This window comes from Erythrolamprus reginae, chromosome Z (assembly GCF_031021105.1).
Source record: "Erythrolamprus reginae isolate rEryReg1 chromosome Z, rEryReg1.hap1, whole genome shotgun sequence".
Taxonomy (NCBI): domain Eukaryota; kingdom Metazoa; phylum Chordata; class Lepidosauria; order Squamata; family Dipsadidae; genus Erythrolamprus; species Erythrolamprus reginae.
The window spans coordinates 44,681,155-44,702,637 of NC_091963.1; the positions used below are offsets into that span (position 1 = coordinate 44,681,155).

General features: G+C 38.8%; 1 protein-coding gene across 7 annotated transcripts in view; it reads right to left on the reverse strand.

Moving 5' to 3' along the window:
- Positions 1–21,483, reverse strand: part of OSBPL3 (oxysterol binding protein like 3) — a 124,143-nt gene that overhangs the window by 20,780 nt on the left and 81,880 nt on the right. For 2 of the 7 annotated variants that reach the window (XM_070729011.1, XM_070729012.1), the window contains exons 7-12: positions 20,474–20,597; positions 15,570–15,673; positions 15,372–15,464; positions 11,194–11,350; positions 10,496–10,626; positions 2,494–2,601 (exon numbers count right to left, since the gene is read on the reverse strand). In XM_070729011.1, coding sequence (XP_070585112.1) covers positions 2,494–2,601; positions 10,496–10,626; positions 11,194–11,350; positions 15,372–15,464; positions 15,570–15,673; positions 20,474–20,597 — 717 coding nt within the window. The remainder of the gene's footprint in view (positions 1–2,493; positions 2,602–10,495; positions 10,627–11,193; positions 11,351–15,371; positions 15,465–15,569; positions 15,674–20,473; positions 20,598–21,483) is intronic. The other 5 variants (XM_070729013.1, XM_070729014.1, XM_070729016.1 and 2 more) reach the window with 3 other exon arrangements.

Sequence of the window (21,483 nt, forward strand, 5' to 3'; positions counted from 1 at the left end):
CAGTGAAGATGGAGTCCCTCCGAGCTCCGTTTTCAATGGTTGAGGCACTTCATGCCAATCTTTCACTGTTTCACTGTTTCCTGTGGGCCACATCTAAGTACCCTATGGGCCATATCTGGCCCATGGGCTTTGAGTTTGACACCCCTGCTTTAGACTCTTCAAAGCTTAAAAGCAATAACATTCCCTCAAACAAATGAAATTGCTTCCTTTCACATTCTAACATTATAACTGACTACCTTGTTTTCTGAAGATCCCTTAGCTTAAGAAAAGAACAAAGCCCCCAAAATTTTCCACTTGTAAATGACTATACAAGGTGAAAACAGAGTTCTGGTTTGTCAGATTCTATGGGAAGCCCTAGATTATTTTGGATGCAGTTTATTTCACAATGTATATAACAGAAAACACTAATGTGTGATTATCTTTTAGTGTAAATAAAATGGAATGACCACAGAAACAAAATGATATAATATAAATGTGGAAAACTGAAGTGTGTGCCTATCTTACAGCAAATGAACTAATATAGCACCATAAGCACTAAAAATCCACCAAAGTCAAAAAAGTCATTCGTCTCCAATTACGGCAATAGCTTCCATGAGACAGTAGAAGAAATTCCACTGCATGGTGACAAATGCCTTGAGAATATCTTATGCAATATAAACTATGATCCAGTAACATCTGACCTCTCCAATCGTTCAGTTCAAAGTACAGCATACTCTCAAATCATACAACTGGAACTGAATTGCATTATCTATTTGCCATGACTAAGTTAAATTTATTTTTTTTGCCTTAAAAAATCATTCAACCTCAGTTATCACAGTATTTTCTTTATATTATTTCTTGCTTAGAAAGCTCACTCACTCCATTGTTACAAAGTTATGCATTTTATCTCAGCCTTCCCTAAGCTGATGTCCTTCCAAACTTATGAACTGTAGTCCCAATGTATCTGGAGGGCAAGGTTTAGTTGACATTATATCTAAATGCATCTGCATTAATTTCTATACTGTTTCTAGGTTATGTTATGAGTGGCAGAAACATTCAGCACGAAAAGGGAAACTAGGCAATTGCTAAGAACATTATGTTAATTCAACTTTTTTTAAAAAAAACTCCTTACCTCCATCCCCTCCAAACCCCTTTTTATCAATCTGGAATGGTGTACAATAATCTTTATCTTGATGGGTTTTCTACAATGTTATTTTCACTGAGTTAAAAGGTTCTGTTTACAAAGGAAAATTACTTTCTGACAATTATTTGAAGTGCAAAAGTTGTGTAGAAGAATTTCATATATTTATTTATTTATTTATTTATTTAATATTTAGATTTGTATGCCGCCCCTCTTCGCGGACTCGGGGCGGCTCACAACAAGGTATAAACAAATTGTAACAAATCCAAATAAATTTAAATATTTAAAAAAGTTTAAAAGAGAACCCCAATATACTAACAAACACACACACAAGCATACCATACATAAATTATACATGCCCGGGAGAGATGTTTCAGTTCCCCCATGCCTGACGGCAAAGGTGGGTTTTAAGAACTTTACGGAAGGCAGGGAGAGTAGGGGCAGTTCTAATCTCCGGGGGGAGTTGGTTCCAGAGAGTCGGAGCCGCCACAGAGAAGGCTCTTCCCCTGGGGCCAAAAATAAAAACCCAAAACAGAATATACAAACTGTTCAGGAACACTACAAAGAATGGCAAAAGCTGATGTTATTGTTTGGGTGACCATACTATGTAATGAGAAAATTCATTAGGACAAGACAATGACCAACTGAATGGATGGATACAACAAGGAGCTTTGCAAAAAGACAGGAAATCTATACCTTTTTTAAAAAATAATTTTTTACTTGATTTTAAAATATAGAGTATACAACACACACAGGGGTGGGCAGCAGGCAAGACGGGGTGGAACACAGTTCCACCAGTGGAAATTTATTTATTTATTTATTGGATTTGTACGCCGCCCCTTTCCAAGGACTTGGGGCGGTTCACAACATAAATAAAGCTGTGTGCCCAGCACCAGCTGACCATCCCCCCTCCCATCCTCCTCCTCGGAAAGGGAGACCAGCACCGGCAGGAGTTGCAGGGGGCCCATTTCCTCCCCCTTCTTTTCTCAACAGCTGATTGACACCCATTCACCTAGCTACCCAGCTTGAAGCAGGGAGTGAGCCAGGAAGGAGAGCGTGGGAAACGCAAAGTAAATTGTCACACCAGAGAGCAACACTGGTGAGGTTGTAAGTTGAGGGCTTAACAGTTCACTTGAATGATGATGATCATTCAAGCCACTAATACCCAGTCATGTGACCATCAAGCCACAATCACAAAACAAGTCACACCCACAGTGTGGCAGTAAAAATTTTGGCTGCCCATTTCTGAACACACACACACACAACATACAACAAGTGCTCAATGATTTGTGCCCACCACCAGACAAGATTCATACTCCTCTACCAAAATGGGGGCATTTCTTATATATACTAGACAGAAAATCTATACCCACCTTTACAAAATCAGGGCTCGAATTTGCATTAGCAGATGAATCAAGGATCATAGATTCGGCATGTATTCTGCATAACCGTTCTTTAAGATCTGTGTTTTGTGCTATGGCCTGGAACATTTAAGAGAAAAAATAAAGTACATTTGGGCCATTATAGTGTCTCAGCTAATTACAAATAATTGTCTCTCTGGTATACATTTTAAAAAAGAGAGACAAAGTGGAATGTTAAGAGTATTTGAGGCCAAATAATTTTTCCTTTTTTCCCTCTAGAAGAAAGGGTAATATATAAATGGTAAGAGCTGTGTAGCAACTTTTACAAAACAACAGCTCAGAAAGCAAAGATGATGTTAATTCTGGGATGAACTGATGGTAAATTCATGATGGTAAATTTTCAAGTAGCATGAACTGCAGTCAGACAACTTGAGAAGGTAAGTGAAGATGATATTAAATCTGTGGCATATTACATTGCTAGCTTATTGGAAAATAATGATTTGGTACAGCGCCACAGCATCTAGTGATAAAAGGCTTAATATTTCTCTATCATGATACTGAATATATTAAAGTATTGATAGAAACTTTAAAAAAATGTAGTCAGAAGCCAGAGATGAGTTTACTTTTTAATGAACAGATGAAGGAAAAATTTAATCTTCCTTTGAGGCACTACCATCCTTGTCTTCTAAATCTGATTGTAATGAAATACACACATCTGACATCACATATTTAACATCACATGCACTTGAGAGTTATTAAGAATTTCCAAGGATACATAAGTGACAGATGAAACCAAAAATGGTTTTAAATAAGGTTATTGAGGATTTATGAAATAACTGATTCTTTCATTTGTTTTTAAAGTATATGGCAGGTTTCTTACATTCCTGACAGATTCTTGGTATTTTTTTTATTAAAAAAAAACTATATTCTGGGAATATATTTTTTAGAAAAAAGTATGACTAATGAATTAGGAAGTATATGTGCTAATTATCTTCTAAATGCCTCCGCATTCCATTTAATGAATGCTGCCCTAAACACCAACTAGTTGTGAATATCCATTTCTCTTTCCTCCAAAGACAGAAAACATTCTTCTGACTTTGATTTGTTAGAAAATCATCACTGCTACATAAAAATGCCAGCGCAAGATGGTTTTTCCCTTCTATAAGGCAAAGATTATGGAAGCCATTAGCTGATTCAAGAAAGAAGGTTCAACACATGTAAACCAAGCTTGCTTCTGTGCAATAGTACCGTAGCAGCATTATGGTGCCTTAGCCACGTCACTTAACTACAACATAAGCGAAAGACAGGAAACGCACACCCATTTGGTAATAACTGACATTAATCTGTATATGACTAAGCAGGGCAAGTTCAAACAAAACTCCTCAGCAAGTGGGTGTTGCATGATTTCTTCAAGCAGAATACAAATTTTAAGATAACTATGAGTAACTACTTGGGAACTTGTTAATTATCTTTCATGTCAAAAAAGTAATACTGCAATGTTGTATCAATTTAACTGGGAATAAGCTTCATTCAATGCATTAAATTGCATGTTACCATGAATACAGTTTTGGAAATTCAAAATGTCACTGTCAATACATGAATCAAATGTAGCATGATAGACAAGTAGATAGATGGATATATTGTTGTCTATCATTTATGTTCTTTGATTTAAAACCTGTTTGCCAGCCAGAATTACTACTGTATAAATTGATACTACTGTACTATTATTATGGTAAATAAATAAGAAAATGAAGAAAATACAGTACAAGGAATTTCAAATTTAATCCTGACAGCAGATGATACTGTATATAGATAAATAAAAGATCTAAACTGATGTAGGTACTCTGGAAATATTTCCATTGCCAATATCCAAACATATCCACTGTATTTGAGGGTCACATTTTCTCTATCTGTCATAATTATATAATATATAATTTATAATATATAATTTATAATTATAAAAATTATAAATTATATAAAGCTTACTAATAATGTTGAATAGTAGGAAACAGGAAAAAAGGTTTTATATATTAACTCTATTAAACTAATGAATTCATTTTCATATGATGTAGAGGTGGCCTCTGACTTGGAAATTTTAAAAGGATATCAGATAAATTATGAATGAGTTTATTAATACATACTTATTACAAAAAAAAAACCAATTAGAATCAGGAGCAACTTTTGAATACTCGTTTAGAACCTAGAAATCTTCTTTATATTCAGAGAGATCTATTCAACTCAACTATTCAATTATTATTTTTTAGGGAAGGCTAAGTTAACAACATTTATTTAAAAATATGAAGCATTTGTGAGCTCTGTGGAAGATAAAATCACACAAATCCATTCAGCCTTTGATCCCAGCAGAGCAGTTCTAGAGAGGTAACATGGGCTACTTTTCTGAAACTTATCTGGGATAGTTTGGAGCTGCAAAGCCTGAGAAAATGGACCAAGTTCTCCATGATATCAATTTTGCATGGGTAGCCCGGATTCATTTTCTTATTGATTAGTGAAATCCTCCAGGAAGGAGATTATCTCCCTTCCTTGCTCAACCTGGTGTTGCAGAAAAAGCAAGTTACTTATGCTCTCTAACTGTACCTTGAAAATGGCTCTGGAGGAAACAAATAATATACAGTAATACCTCGTCTTACGAAACTAATTGGTTCCAGAAGGCGGTTTGGAAGGCGAAAAGTTCGTAACATGAAACAATGTTTCCCATAGGAAACAACGTGAAAAGCGATTAATGCGTGCAAGGGGGGAAAATAATCACAAAATGGCGCTCCGCTGGGCGCTGCCGCCCAGCTGTCACCTTTTAAAACAGCCGGGGGGCTTCTCGGTATTCTCCCGAACCCGAACCCGAACTTTTTGGGTTCAGATTCGGGAGGCCGCCGAGAAGCGCCACCGCCCGCCTGTTACCTTCTGAATTCTGGCTGTTTCAGAAGGTGACAGGCGGGTGGTGGCGCTTCTCGGCGGCCGTCCGAACCCAAACCCGAAAAGTTCGGCAAAAATTTGGGTTCGGGAGAACGTCGAGAAGCCCCCTGGCTGTTTCAAAAGGTGACAGCCGGGCGGTGGTGCCCAGCGGAGCGCCATTTTGCGATTTGCGGTGGGTTCGTAAGTCGAAAAAAGTTTGTATGAAGAGGCAAAAAATTTCCGAACCCCGGGTTCATATCTCGAAATGTTCGTATCACGGGGGGTTCGTATCACGAGGTACCACTGTATACCCTTTCCAGTTAGCGCACAGGCTTGAGTAAGGGACCATGAATGAGAAGTTCCAACTGATAGTTATCAAGATCAAGAATTAGGATGCTCTGTTCGGTATGTCTCAAATGTTGCCCTGTCCTATATGGAATCTACATGAAGCATGTGGGAGATCACCTGCTGGCAGGGTACCATATATCAAGTCTAGGCTGAACATGAAAAAGATGAGAATCTATCTTGAGGCCCAGAAGTTGAATGTTAATAGGGAAGAAGAGTCTCAATCTCAGTAAACAAAGATTGCACCTTTTGAGTGTGAAGCATCTCTGACTTGATCTGTTATCTAGGGCTCCACATAGACTCACAGTATTTTTAAAAGAGCAGATAGCAATTGTGTCGGAGAATCATTGCAAAATTCTGTTTTATTTTACAATTACTGTACACACTTTTCTGGGTTGGAAGGCTTTGTATACTATCATTCATGCCTTAGTGCCCACCCATCCCCCTGGGATTTTGGATTATTGTAATATACCATATATAGTTCCAATTTTTAAGTTCAATTTGGAAACTTCAAGTAGTGATTAATACAGCAACTCAAGCAGTTTGGACTCCAGTTGATTTGCCCATGTGAAATCTCTGATAAGAGATAAGCAGTATATTTAAGCAGTATATTTCTGAGTGCAATTTAAAGTGTTACTGTGGATATCATTTTTTGAAGTCTTAATGATTCAAGGTCTGGGTATGTATAGATTGCCTAATCCAGCAATGTTTGTCTATTCATTAAGAGCTGCAGGATACCCTACTTTTATTCTACCCCTCACAGATTTTAATTGGGGGCACTGTCTTAGTCCAGCCTTCTCCAATGCTGTCTCCTCTTATCCAACAACATTTCCCACGACAGCAGACATATTCCTATTCTCCTGGTCTTTAACAAAACTGTTGAGACCTGGCTATTCCAATGATGCTTTGGGATCTGAGGAAGTGATATCCCTCTTATTTCCTTCTGACTACAAAAGTGTATCTGAACAAACTATGGAAATTCCTTATATTGTTTTAATCTTACTGGTGTTTATATGCCAATAATATATCATGAATCATCTCAAGAGTGCTTTTTCAAGAGGCAACTGGACTTTCTGGTTTTGCCTCTTGAAGAAGCCTCTTGCATAATGAAAAAAACACCTTTGGGACAACCATAACCTGGATGACTGAGAATTTCCATAAACACATGGAGAATAACTAAATGGACTAAAAAGCATGCTATACCTTTAGAATTTGAGAGGATGTTAGGGAAAATAAGGATTAGCTACCTTAAGTGCCTCTTTTGATAGCTATCAAGCCAGCATCCAAATTTATCAATATTTAAAATGACATGATTTATTTTCAACTTCAGAAGCACATGACACTGATAAAAAATATATATGTACATGTGGATCTTTATTAAACAACAATAAATTTGCACCTACCAGATCACTTCTATTCCACATGCCAGTTTCTATAAGGTTTGAAATAATAGTATTTACATTTTAAAAAAATATTTATTCTTCCTTTACCTATTAGCTGCACCAATGGACTACATCTGGTTTGTACTATTTCATTAACTTGGATGGCTATGTACCATGCTTTTAAATAAGCAGTGCAGAACTTCAGTCATATAAATATTAAAATATCATAACAAACATTGGTGGAAGCTTTAATAATGCAACATGAAATCATAGGAGGAAGTAAGGTGAGATCCCAAAAGAAAACCACATACTTCATTTCCTAACTTTTGTGAAAATTAGGCACATCACTATGCTTTTCTATAAGTTATTTTTATTATATTTTGTTTTTATTCAGGAACTTAAAAGCATTTTGGGTCAATCCACACTTGTGTCATAACTAGATATTGTGCCTCCTTTATCCCTGTCCAATCCAGAAAAATGTCCAAATTTCATAACCATGTATGAGCTATATTTGATTCCCAAAAAGAATTAGCAGGCTTGTTCCTATCTAAATTTTCTTAGCTAATTCTTTAGGATATCCTGAACTGTTTAACTTTAATCAATCAAAATGTCTGCCAAACATTAGACAATTGTTTGGTGATTTGCATCACCAACTGATGAAATGAAACATTGTGCATTCTGCAATGCAGAACAAAAAAACCAAAAATTTAATAAAAAAGGTATTGTAGTATATGAAGCACTGCCACACAAGCCCATAAAACAGCAATACATCATGAAACAATATAAATTTTATTTCCAGAACCAAAACTGAAATAGCAATTTTTTTCAAATTATATTTTTAATTTAATTTAATTTAATTTTAATTATATGATTAATTTCTGTAGTAAATTATGTCTAACAAATGATCTGGAAAAAGAACCATTCTACAATCCTCTTGGAAAAAGAACCATTCTACAATCAGTTTACTGAAGCAAGGAAGAAGCTAAGGGAAATGACGGCTACTGAAAGGAGTGCATTCACCAAAGCTGAATAAACTATTAGAATACTTTCGTTCCAGCCAGGGGTGGACTACTGCCCAGACGGGAGGGAGCGCAGTTGGGTAGCGAAAATGGAGCTCCATCCCAGAGTACCCAATTTGCATTGAAAGATGTTGAAAGAAAATGCAGGGCATCCTGCACAAGCCACGTCCACAGTGTGGTAGTAAAATTTTTGGAAGCCCTTCACTGGTTCCAGCCTATTTTTTTTCTCTGATTTACACAGAAAACAGAATAATTATTCTTTACAGAGTACAGCAAATACAAGCCAAAATCTGTAAAATATTTAAGGGTTAAATGAATGGGGAGGATGCAGTAATTATTAATACATAGATCATTTTGCACATATGTTGTAAACATTCTACAGTTGTTTACATCTTAGCACCAAAGTTGTTGATGTGCAATCTAAATATTGCTTTTTATTTTCACACGTACAAAAATCATGTTTTAAAATTATTAACATAACCTGATCTTATAATATTATGTGGCAGACTTTGCTTATGGACATGGAAGAATGAGAAAAAATAAAGGAATTCCAGACAGGTGAAAATAGAGCCTTACTTCAAAATGAATAGGGAAAATATAATTTTTCATAATATATAGTACATATTATAAAATTGAATTGAATGGAATGGAATGGAATAGAATAGAATAGAATAAAACACACAAGGAATTTATCATTGGTGCATATGCTCTCAGTGTACATAAAAGAAAAGATACATTTGTCAAGAATCATGAAGTACAACCAGGGGCGGCTGCTGCCTGGATGGGGGGGGGACGAAATGGGGTAGCAAAAATTGAGCTCCACCCCAGAGCACCCAATTTGCACTGAAAGATGTTGGAAAAAAAATGCAGGGTGTCCTGTATAAGCCACGCCCCAAGTGTGGTAGTAAAAAAATTTGATAGCACCTCACTGGATACAACTCTTAATTATTGTCATGGGGTACAAATAATAAGTAATGATATATTGTATCACAGCTTCACCAACAGCGTTTCAAAGTATCTTTCTTATTGAACTTAGCACTGCAACTTCAAGTGTTATGATTTATTCCACTACTCTATTCTACACTATGCTTCCAATATTGGAACTACAGTATATTTGGGGAAGTCTGTACTTAGGGCAATTAATCAGAGCCGGAGTGGTGCAGCAGGTAGAGTGCTGCACTGCAGGCCATTGAAGCTGACTGTAGATCTGTAGGTCAGTGGTTCAGATCTCATCACTGGTTCAAGGTTGACTCAGCCTTCCATCCTTCCGAGGTGGGTAAAATGAGGACCCGGATTGTGGGGGCAATATGCTGGCTCTGTTAAAAAGTGCTATTGCTAACATGTTGTAGGCCGCCCTGAGTCTAAGGAGAAGGGCGGTATAATAAAGAAATAAGTAAGTAAGTAAGTAAGTAAGTAAGTAAGTAAATAAATTTCCTGCATTTCCTTCCAGTTTCAGTCTCAAATATGGAACATTGTTTTTTACACCCGGAGAACAAATGATACATTTTCCCCCTTTCAAAACGGATTGCTATTGATGATTTCAATCACTAATCATCAACTATCCAAGAAGCAAATTGTCCAAAGCCAATTTTATCTTGTTTGGGATTTAGATAAGTGACCTCCCAAGGGTTCTCCTGCAAACTGACCTCTTGAAATTTGTTTATCTTAGTAGCTAGGTTTGGTTCATATATCAATAAAGTTAATGATGGGATTTTATTCCACCTTATTTAGGCAGACTGTCGGGGATTGTTTTCAAGATTAAGACTTGAAAATAATGGTGATGACAGAAAATGCCAGATTGTCCTGGGTAAAGTGATACAACCAGTTCATAATTCTATCAATTTATTACATAAATTCAAGAGCTGAGTATACAATATAAAAAAGAGGAGATACATGGGTGCATCTATTGTATGTCTATCTTTGGGAGTCAAGGTTATAGTCTGAGCAACAATAGAGAGATTAACAAGCACAGATTATCCTGGACATTGGAAAGGTATTTTTTTATTATTAACTTCATTAAATTCCGTGATGAAATATGAGAGCCCACTATTGGGAGATAAGACTATCATCGAGATAGAATCTATTCACACTAAGTGTACCACTTCACAAAAAACGAAATAGATGCCTGTGTGTTCAGCACAAGGACACACATTGTGCCTTCTCCAAAAGCTTCTACCACACTTAGGCAGCTCTTGCCAAAATCACAATTTGCAACTTGTTATAGAAATGAATGAACAAGTGGATATCGAAACTCAGTTCATTTGAAATAAGCTAAATGAAGGCAAAAATCAAACAAAAAAGAATTAGTGTAATTGATAAGATACATTTCTGAACACAAGTCCAATTAATGTGGGAACTTACAGATGATAAGGCATTCTTCAGACCAATTATCTGAGCAGATGGAGGTGCAACTGAATCATGGTCAAACATCTGCTTCAGTTTCTCTCTTTCTGTTGAAATCGTACTAAAAGCTGACTTTAAGGTAAAGTACACTACAAAAATAGTAAAAAAAAAATTGCAGAGATGACATGATTTGTAGGTCAAAATGTAGAACCATTCAATGCATCACAATGAAGAAAAATAACACTAAGGAAGCAAACAAACCAAAATCTTGTGATTAATGTCTTAAAACGTGTGCATAAAAGAAATACTTGGGAGAGGGGGAGTCCCTGAAAAAACCAATCAAATGAATGAATGTAAAGGGCACAATGTTTAACTTACTGCTTTCTTTATTTTCAAAATAAATAAATGATGAATGCCATTTTTCTCGGCTTTGGAGAAAAAGCCGAGAAAAATCTTTAGATAAAGGTTTTAACAAATGTCTGATGTGTTAAAATGTTCCAAAATGTTACATTCAGAACAGCAGTCAATATGAGACTGTCTTCCCATTTTCTGCAGGGAAAATAATGAAGATAAATATTTATAAAATACCTCTTGTGGTCTCCATAAATACTCCAACGTTCAATATTCATAAATTGCATGCAGTGTTCACCAAGCTTTATTTTCATGAATCTACAAATTATTTTCACCATCCTTCTATTGGGGAAAATTCCAATTACCTTTGTGAGCTATGTGACACAAGTCCTCTTGCAATTTAGAAAATTCTGATGTCACTTCAGAACCATTTGAATATAATTTTTCATCCCCGTAATCTAATGTAGATAAATTAGGATTTGAAGCATGTAGTCTTAGTGGAGCAGAAAGAATGGCTGGTACCTGCAAAGAATGTATATTATAATTATATATATATATATATTTCTATTCAGTTGTGCCAATTTCAGAGACTGCCTGGATATGTTTTCTTGGCAGTATTTCAATATTTGCCATTGCCTCCTTTTTAGGGTTGAGAGATAGTGACTGGCACAAGGTCCCCCAGCTTGCTTTGTGACTAAGGTGACGCTAAAATTCAAAGTTTCTCAGTTTTTAGCATGGTACCTTAATCAATGAACAAAAATAATGTATACAAATTCCCACATGACTGAAACAAAACATTAGCCTTGCTATTATATCTGAAATAATGCCAAAGATGGCCATTATACCTGTCTCTGTTGGGTCTTTCCCCCAGCAGTTTCTCTTCCCACAATAGATTATTTGGAAAACACCTACCGTAATCCCTTTCTGTTAAAAATAACACTGTGATATCTATCTAGGACACTTCTCTAAATCAATTATAATAGTTTAGTGTTTATTCTGAAGATTACAGAATATTGTAAAAGTGTTAAAATGTTTTTTTGTAAAAATTTTCAATGAAGTGGAAGATGAAACATAGCCATTTTGAGGATTTAAAAAAATATGTACTATGGAATGAATTAATAAAACTAAAAAAGGCCCTACCAATGGAATGTATGGGATTAAAAATACCAAGTTTAGAAATATAATATAATTTGGAATAGTGTAAGGCAATCCTGGGAGGAGTTTTTCTTTATTCTTTAAAGACAAAATATACATGGAAATTTTAGGATATGTTGAAAAATAGAACACTGCAATGTTAAAGTCAATAAATGTCTGAAAAGAAAGATGTTAATGTCATGGGAATGCTTAAAAAGCGGTAATGATGTATGTTTAGCAAATTAACAAATGTTAATGTGGTAATGATGTATGTTTAGCAAATTAACAAATGTTAATGTGGCTGTACAATTTGTTGCACCTGTATTCTTTATAATTCAGCAAGAATAAACACAGCACTTATAAAAAGATTAGTTTATTAAGTGGTCATGTGAAAATATTAACAATTCTAACTAATGAATAGAATAGACACATTTGGAAACTGCAGTGTGACTATGCTGGTTAGGGATGGTTGAGATCAGATTTTTCCTTTATGCAACTTAAGTAATTAAGAAACATGAGTGACAGTTTAGGACAGGATGGGAGAGAAGGGAATGGAATGGAACGGAATGGAACAGAGCAAGCTAGAAAAGTCCTTGGAGGTCTTTTAGTCCAGCTCCTTGCTCAAGCAGGAGAACCTATATACCATTTTAGATAAATTACTATCTAGACTCTTCTTTAAAACAAGTTTATTTTAAATCCATTGATCTAGACACTTTATCTATGATAAAGTGAATTGTCTTCATTTATGTAAATTATGGTAAAAAGCTAGCGAAAGCAGATGACATCTTGTAAAATGTTTAGAAGAGACAGGAAAATAGATGGAGAAATGTTTAAAACAGGCAGAGGCTGGTAGAAACTTAGTGGGCAGTATATAGTCTTTTGGAAAAAAAAAGATTGATTGAAAGAAATGAAAACAGGTATGCATAAGAACAGATTTCCCCCTACTTAGTTATGTAGAACTGGGTATGCTAGGAGAAAAATAAATGCAGGTCAGAATGTGTGCTGTTGAAAAAATATGGACGGAATATAATAGTGAAATATAAAATAGTGAGATATTCTCTTATGGTAATTGAGAAACTTTTTTTTTGAACCAAGGCCATCTGAAATCATAAGCATACAACCATATTTCACTATTGATATGTTAATACAGTATTTCTGTTTACGTTTCCTGCCCTGTCTCAGAAATTTCCACTTAATTTGAGGGATTGGTGCCTTCCTACATATTGTATAGGAAACAGTGGACAAATAAACACACACAGAATGAATATATTTCTCTCTCCCTCCCCATTTGGATTTGACATTATTCTAAAACAGTGATTTTCAACCTTTTTTGAGCCGCGGCACACTTTTTACATTTACAAAATCCTGGGGCACACCACCAACCAAAATGACACAAATCTAATAAATAAATAAATACATACATACATACATACATACATACATACATACATACATACATACATACATAAATAAATAACCCCCTCATATATATAATCCCATGTAACATCCCCTTATAAATACAGTCAATCATCAATCATCCCTCCTGAAATTTATACCGCTGTCTCATTTCTGGGTACTTCTCCTGTCTTTCCCCCTTTTCTCTCTCATGTTTCTCATTTCTCTCTCTTCCTCCCTTTTTCCCTCATTCCTTCTCCCTTTCACTTCTCCTCTTTTTCCATCCCTGTCTCTCTCCCCCCCTTATGTGTGTGTATGTATACACACTCCAACCATTTCCAAAACCAGGTGAGGGCTGGGGTTTAATTCTCTTTTATTCTTTTCAAAAACAGGTGAGGGCTGGGGGTTTTTTCTTATTATTTGGGTGCTTTTTACCATATGCTTCAAGAATCACCCCTCTCTCTCTATTGTGTTTCTCTCTCCTCTCATTCTCTGCCTCAATCATTTTCTCATTTCTCCTCCCCTTTTTGTTCTCATTTCTCTCTCTCTCCTTTCCTCTTCCTGTCTCTCTTGCTATCTTTTTTTCTCTCTCTCTCTTGCTTTCTTTCAGTATCTCTTGCTATCTCTTTTTCTCTCTTGTTTTTCTTCTCTCGTGCTTTTTGTTCTTTCTCTCTCTCTGTTGCTCTCTCTCATTCTCTTATTTTCTCTCTCTCTCTCTTTTCTTTCTCTCTTAGTCTCTCTCTCTCTTGTTCTCTCTTATTTTCTTTCTCTCTCTTTCATGCTTTCTCTCTCTTGTTCTTTCTCACTCTCTCTCTCTCTCTGTTGCTCTCTCTCGTTCTCTCTCTTCCTTTCTTCTCTGTGGAGGCCAGCGAAGGTTTCCCTTAGTTTGAATGTTCCGAGCAAGCAGCCCCTTTACTGACAGCCCGGGACGGGACTGTGAGAGGGGTGGGCGTTCCCACAGCGCTTGGAGCGGCTAGCGGCCGGATCGCCAGCGGCGCTGCAGCCACCGCTGTGGAAGAAGCCGCACCCCAAAAAAGCCGGAGGGAAGGATCGGGCGGGCGGGGACAGCCACAAGTGGAAGCCTCAGCCCTGGAGCCCCCTCGCGCCCATGGCTTCTCGTCGATGTCTCTGCCTGCCCGATCCGCTGGAGTGCTAATAGCAGCGGCGGGCAGGAGCCCCCCCCTGCTATTCCCGCCGCCGCCACCGCTATTAGCACTCCCGCGGATCGGGCAGGCAGAGGCATCGATGAGAAGCCATGGGTGCGAGGGGGCTCCAGGGCTGAGGCTTCCACTTGCAGCCCCCCCGCTATTCCCGCCGCCGCCGCTATTAGCACTCCCGATGCCATTGCCACCGTGGGGAGGCAGGGGCAGCCGCGGCTCCCTTTACTCCTACTGCCGCACCTCCCTGCCCCTGCCTCCCCACGGTGCCTCCGGCCAAACGCGCCTCTGGCTTCTCCGCCCTGCCCCATTGCCCGCCCACTCTCCTCCGCCGCCGCCTCCTGCCTTGGGGCGAGGAGTCCGGGACTGTGTGGCTTTGCGCCATGAAGAGAAAACGGCAGCAGGGAAAAGTCGGCCGTTTTCTCTTCATGGCGCAAAGCCACACAGTCCTGGACTCCCGGCCAAACGCGCCCCTGGCTTCTCCCCCCTGCCCCATTGCCCGCCCGATCCGCCCACTCTCCTCCGCCGTCTCTCGCCGCGGCACACCTGACGGTGTGTCGCGGCACACCGGTTGGGAAACGCTGTTCTAAAAGATAGAATTCTTATGAGCAGGTTTCTTTATAAAGAAATAACTGTTTATTCTTCATTAAAAGTGAATTGGCCCAAAAGCTCAACAGGCTGATTAAAATTTAGAAGCCCCACTCATTCCATGCTACCTTCACAAGTAGAATGAAATCTCTTCCTACTATAAGAATAGCAACTAAGACTATTAAGTTGTATTGGAAAAAGTAAGTTTTTGCCAGCAAATAGCATTTATCATAAACTAAAAATGTAGTTGAGATATAGAAGTGGTTTACCTGCAACATCCCTTTAGCATCTTTACCAAGTGCTCTAGAACGCCATCTTCTGGGTGTTCTTTTTTCTTTTTTCGGACTTTCAAAAAGAAGACCCTTTACAACAGCATGTGAAAAAGAGAAATGTACCACTTATCACCATTCTAGGAAGAAATGCAAGCAGAGTGACCCTCATCAGAAGGGGCCATTTCTTCAACTTACTTGCTGAATATTTATGGCAGGTGCCGAATATGTCCTATGGAGAACTTCCATGCTTTGTAAAAGCTGGCTCATCTCCAAGAGATAGTTCTGACAATGAGAGAGGTCTGTTTGGAATAAAAACAATGGCTTTCACTGCTTTGGTAGAAAAGAAGACAGAAAAAGCAAAGAAGAAAAACAGTGTACTAAATCACCAAACTTCTTACTGTATTTAATTGCTGAGTAAGATACTGACAGAATGCAAAAGTTCTTATTCAATATTTCAGTACCTGCTATTAACTATTCTACCATTTCTACCATTAGAATTAATGATTTAATAGTTGAATTAACTATTTAAAAGAAAACTTGGAATACAGTGATCCCTCGAGTTTCGCGATCTCGATCTTTGCGAAACGCTATATCGCGATTTTTCCACCCGATGACGTCACTCTCTTCCTTCCTTTCTCATTTTTCTTTCTCTCTCTCTTTCTCTCTCTTGCTTCTTCCTCTCTCACACTCTCTTCCTCCCTCTCTCATCTCTTTCTTTCCTTCTCTCTCTTTCTCTATCTCTCCCCCTCTTGCTGGCGGGCGGCGGGCGGCGGGCGGGCGAGCGGGGGCATCAGCAAGGAGCCGGGGTTTCCCCTTTGCGTGGGCGGCTGGGAAACCCCGATCTTCGTCTGCTCGCTGCTGCTGCGCCGAGCAGATCAGCTGCTGGGCGGCCGAAGGAACCTTCCCTGGGTCTTCCCCCTCTTGCTGGCGGGCGGGCGAACGGCGGGCATCAGCGAGGAGCCGGGGTTTCCCCTTTGCGTGGGCGGCTGGGAAACCCCGATCTTCGTCTGCTCGCTGCTGCTGCGCCGAGCAGATCAGCTGCTGGGCGGCCGAAGGAACCTTCCCTGGGTCTTCCCCCTCTTGCTGGCGGGCGGGCGAACGGCGGGCATCAGCGAGGAGCCGGGGTTTCCCCTTTGCGTGGGCGGCCGGGAAGACCCAGGGAAGGTTCCTTCGGCCGCCCAGCAGCTGATCTGCTTGGTAGCGCAGCAGCAGCGAGGAGCCGAATCGGGATTTCCCCTTTGCGTGCGGGGAAATCCCGATTCGGCTCCTCGCTGCTGCTGCGCTACCAAGCAGATCAGCTGCTGGGCGGCCGAAGGAACCTTCCCTGGGTCTTCCCGGCCGCCCACGCAAAGGGGAAACCCCGGCTCCTCGCTGATGCCCGCCGCTCGCCCGCCCGCCAGCAAGAGGGGGAAGACCCAGGGAAGGTTCCTTCGGCCGCCCAGCAGCTGATCTGCTCGGTAGCGCAGCAGCAGCGAGGAGCCGAATCGGGTTTCCCCTTTGCGTGGGCGGCGGGGAACGCAAACTCCACCATCTACGCATGCGCGGCCATAAAAAAAAGGGTGCGCATGCGCAGATGGTGTTTTTACTTCCGCAACCCTACATCCCGAAAAATCGATTATCGCGAGGGGTCTTGGAACGGAACCCTCGCGATAATAGAGGGATCACTGTATATATATATATTATTCTAAATTTTAAAATATAAATGTTCTATGAACTAGAATACAAAGAGTTATTTATTATTTATTTATTATTTGGATTTGTATGCCGCCCCTCTCCGAAAACTCGGGGCGGCATACTATTGGACAATAGCATCTAAAATAATGCTTTCCTAAAATATATGTGTTAAAACTATTAATTTTTTTTAAAAAAAAATTAATGCCATCTTTGCACATATTTTTTATTTCCTTGGGAATTATGTAATGAGAACAAAGACTTTTCCAATATTTTAGAGCTTTAGCAGATATAATTTACTAAATCTTCAAGGGTGTCCCACAGTTCTGTTACTTTTATTGTTAACAGACAGTTCTGGTTCTTAAAACTGTTAAAGTACATTAGAATACTTAGTTGACATGAATGCATTATTATTTTTAGCACAATGATGCCACTTAATCAATGATGCAGATTATCTTCACTGTACAAATTGTTCTCAAGTTATAACTGTAATTTAACATGCAATTGTGGCTGTAAAGCCATGATGGTCACAAAGTGGATTTACCTATCAGTTACAAGCAACCTGATCCCCAAGTGTAAAATTCAAACTCACGATTTTGTTATACAGTATATAATAATCTTTCCTGTTTTCTCCTGATTAAATATAGAGGAGGCTCATTGGAGCTTGAGAGAGAGGGGCTCTGTTGTGGATCTCTTGTAATGCAAGGATTTGAGATTAATTTCCAAACTTGAGACTTCCCTCCTGCCTGGCTGGTTGGTTCCCAAAAGGATCTGATTTTCCCCCCTGGTAGTTAGGTGGCAGTTGTAAAGTGAACATGCCAGTTGTAAAGCAAATGTGCAAGTTGCAAAGTGAACCACTGTTCATTATTGTGTATAACTAGAATTAAATTGTTTCTGAGGAAAAATTGTAAATCACTGTAATAGTGTGGGCCAAATAAAGTTAGATACATGTGGGAGAACTAGATGTCAAAACGTCTAAAATGGATTGTTAAGTAGCTCTTTCTGGACTTGCTATAACTTGAAATACATGTTGCAAAGCCATTGGTACATTCTGAGGTGGCATAGCTTTGATAGCCATTTATCAAATTCCCTAGAAAAAAAGAGATGCTATGTTGTGGTTAGCTCTGGCCCAGCTCCTGCCCCAAGGACTGTGGGTGTGGGGGAGACATCCACATGCTGCAGGCCTGTTTTGCCCCCGGTGGAATCTGATGATGAAGGCTCCTCTGACCAAGAAGACATGAGTGACAGGGAAGAGGAGAGTGTGGCAGACAGCTCAGGAGGAGATCAATTATCTAGCTCCTCCTTGGATTCGGAACAAGAGTTAATGATACAGCCACGCATGCGGAGAGCGATGCATAGGCAACAACAACTGAGAGATTATTAACAAAGAAAATGAGGCCACCTGTGGTTGGGTGGGGCTGTGGTAATTAGTGAGGCTGCTATAAATAGCAGCCCGTGGGTTTGGCCATTGTGGAGGATTATCTGATCATTTGTTGTGTTTCATGACTGCTTTATTGACTTTGACTTTTTATGTGCTGATTTTTCCCTGCTTTGAAACTAAACCAGAGCAAAGTGTGTTTCACTTTGTGAAAGAAGGACTTTGAATTGCCTCACAGCTGCAAGCTAAGTATCACAGGACTGATAAGGGACTTGTATAAATTACCAGTTTATTTGGAGACGAGTGCTCTTTGCTATAACAAAAGAGAGCTTAGTTTAAGTGAATTTTCATTATAAAGAACATTGTTTTGAATTTTCAAATGTGTGTGTGTGTGTGTCTGAAATTTGTACTTGTGAATTTTTGGGAGGATTCTACCAGAGAGCCCGACAGAACATGCTAGAAAAAATTGTTACTAAATCCCAACAGAAATTAACAACATGGTTCCACCAGCTTTCTCTCAATCAGAATTATCAGTAAAAATATGTTTATTAATATTCTATTTACATATAATATTTAATTAAATATATGCTATAATCTCCCTAAGTAATAAATATTGAATAACTCTGATATTTGGACATAACTGAACAAATTAAAAAAGATCGATACATAAAACAAGAAGTTTATTTGAGCTGTAACAGCTAATCTTTCATTCCATATTTCCTAAATAATTAAGCCCCCATTCTCTGTATCCCCATTTAATATGCAAAAAAGACAATTTCCTAGTCAAAACTGCTAATGAGAAAAGAGAGTTCAAGTTAGCCTGCACATGTGACTGATCAACACCTGGGGAAAAGGTAATAGGGTTATTATATATATTGTTAGGGACAGAAAAGTTTAATAAAGGATGATCCTATTCCAATAGAACACTTTCATTTCCTATGTAAGAACATTTTGTTTGAAAAGCAGTAAGGACTGTATTTTTTTCCAAGGAAATAAATTATATTTACAAGTCTGATTTCCTGTGAACCAATTACAGTGGCTCCAAGCTAGGCAGAATAGAGTTATTTTACAAAGGAATGGTATTTCATTAATAATTTTCAGAAAGTCCAATTTACACCAAGAACTCTTGTACTTTCATATAGAAAGAACACAAAGAAATATATGTTTCTTCTGAAAGTCTCCTTGTCTTGCACAACTGCTCCATTTTTCTTTCAGATAATTATTCAAGTTCTTCAAGCAGGTACTGTACCAGCAGTATTTGTTTCAATATCACATGGACTAAATTTTTGATTTAAAGATTAGAAAAGTGTTGTGATTCAGCCTGAGGCTCCTCAGGGACCGGCTGGATCTCTGCCGGATCCATGCCCAGAGGAGGAGGACAGTGAACAGGAGGGGGAGGATCAGGCAGATGGGGGAGAGGAACGTCAGGAAGAGGAGGAGGGAGAGCAGCCTGAGACCCCCGGGGGGGGGGACTCTCCCCAGCTAGTAGCCTGGATTCATTGGATGAAGACGCACAGGCTATAATAGACATGAGGCAGCGCCGTGCAGCTCAAAGAAGGGACCAATTAGAAAGGTATTTACATCCCTGAATTGGCAACAGTTGGGTTTGGGTGTGGTTCTCCTCAGCAGGGTTGAAAAGGCAGGCCCGCCCTTACAGTCTTGTGGAGAGTTATCAACTGGGAGTCCTGTGACCTTGCTTCGATTCTTGGCGTCTCTGATCTTGGCTTGTGGCCTAGAAGTCTGGAAGACTTGGGGGAGGCGTGGGTTTTATTATCTCCAGCGTTGTTTTTGCCAGCAAGAATCCTGTTTTATTGCCTGGCCTTCGTGAAACCTCTGTGAAGCTTCAGAGTGTTCCTGTCTGTAAGAACAGTTTTTGTTACCTGTGTTTGCTTGGACTTATATAAACTGCTTTTGCTTTTTACCAGTGTGTCTGGATACTCTTTTTGGTTGGTGTTGGCTTCTGGGGGGACCCAGACAGAACAGAAAGTAGACATTGTAAGATAACAGGCATATGTCATAAATCTTTCAAATCATTCTACATTCTTTTTACCTTTTGAACATCTTTCCATATCTTCAGATGACTGCAAACAAGTTGGAATTCTTGATTCGTTTAAACAAGGGAATGGCATAGGATTTCCCACCTGCACTGAATTTTGTTGTGTCATGCTGCCTCTCTGTTATAAGATTTCATAAATAATAATAAATAAATAAATAATAAATAAATACACAGCTTTCCAATGATTGACAATGAGTGACTTATGATTAAGGAACACTTCAAAATCAACGATCAAGCCCACATTCATATTCAAAAAGTTGATTAAAAAAAAGCTTGCCCAAAATTAAGATTATATATATATGACACTATCTATACTGTATTAATCTGCTGACTGGATGAATGAAGATTTACACCAAAAAGACAATTGCTCACTAGATATTGCCTTCAATTCTTAGAAGTTATCAAAAAACAAACAAAAAATCTGCAATATTTTTGCATGCTCAAAATACAAATGTTACCCAATTTGCTATACTGTATACCATATACTGTATACCAAATGAGCTGAGCAGTTTTCATCTATGTCAGCAGGTTAGTTCAAGAGGAGACTGAAGTCCTCTGGAGTACAGAAGAGAAGATTCTGGAAAAGACTGCTTTAGACTGAGACCCAACATGGGGCATAATCTACTTGGTGGCAGAGGCAGAAGAATGAAACGGAGGACATCAAGTACTAAAAGCCACAAACTGAGCCAGTATCTCTGGCCCTTTCCCTAACTCTAACTAACAGAGGTAGTTAGAGTACTTCAAAATATATCAATAAACATACCTGTTAAATCAACAATGTAGAGTTCACACCTATGCCATCACAGAACATTCAAGAGGGAAAGAGTTCCTACTACAATGCATCTTAAATGCTGGGTCATTACCTTATTCTCACCCTGCCAATTATTAGTTAAAATGGGCAAGAGAACATAGAAGAGTCCAGGCTTGCTTATCTTGACATAGACGACCTTGTAAAAGAATGCTGATTAAAAACAAAAACCTGCTTTTTCCATAATTTCTGTGCT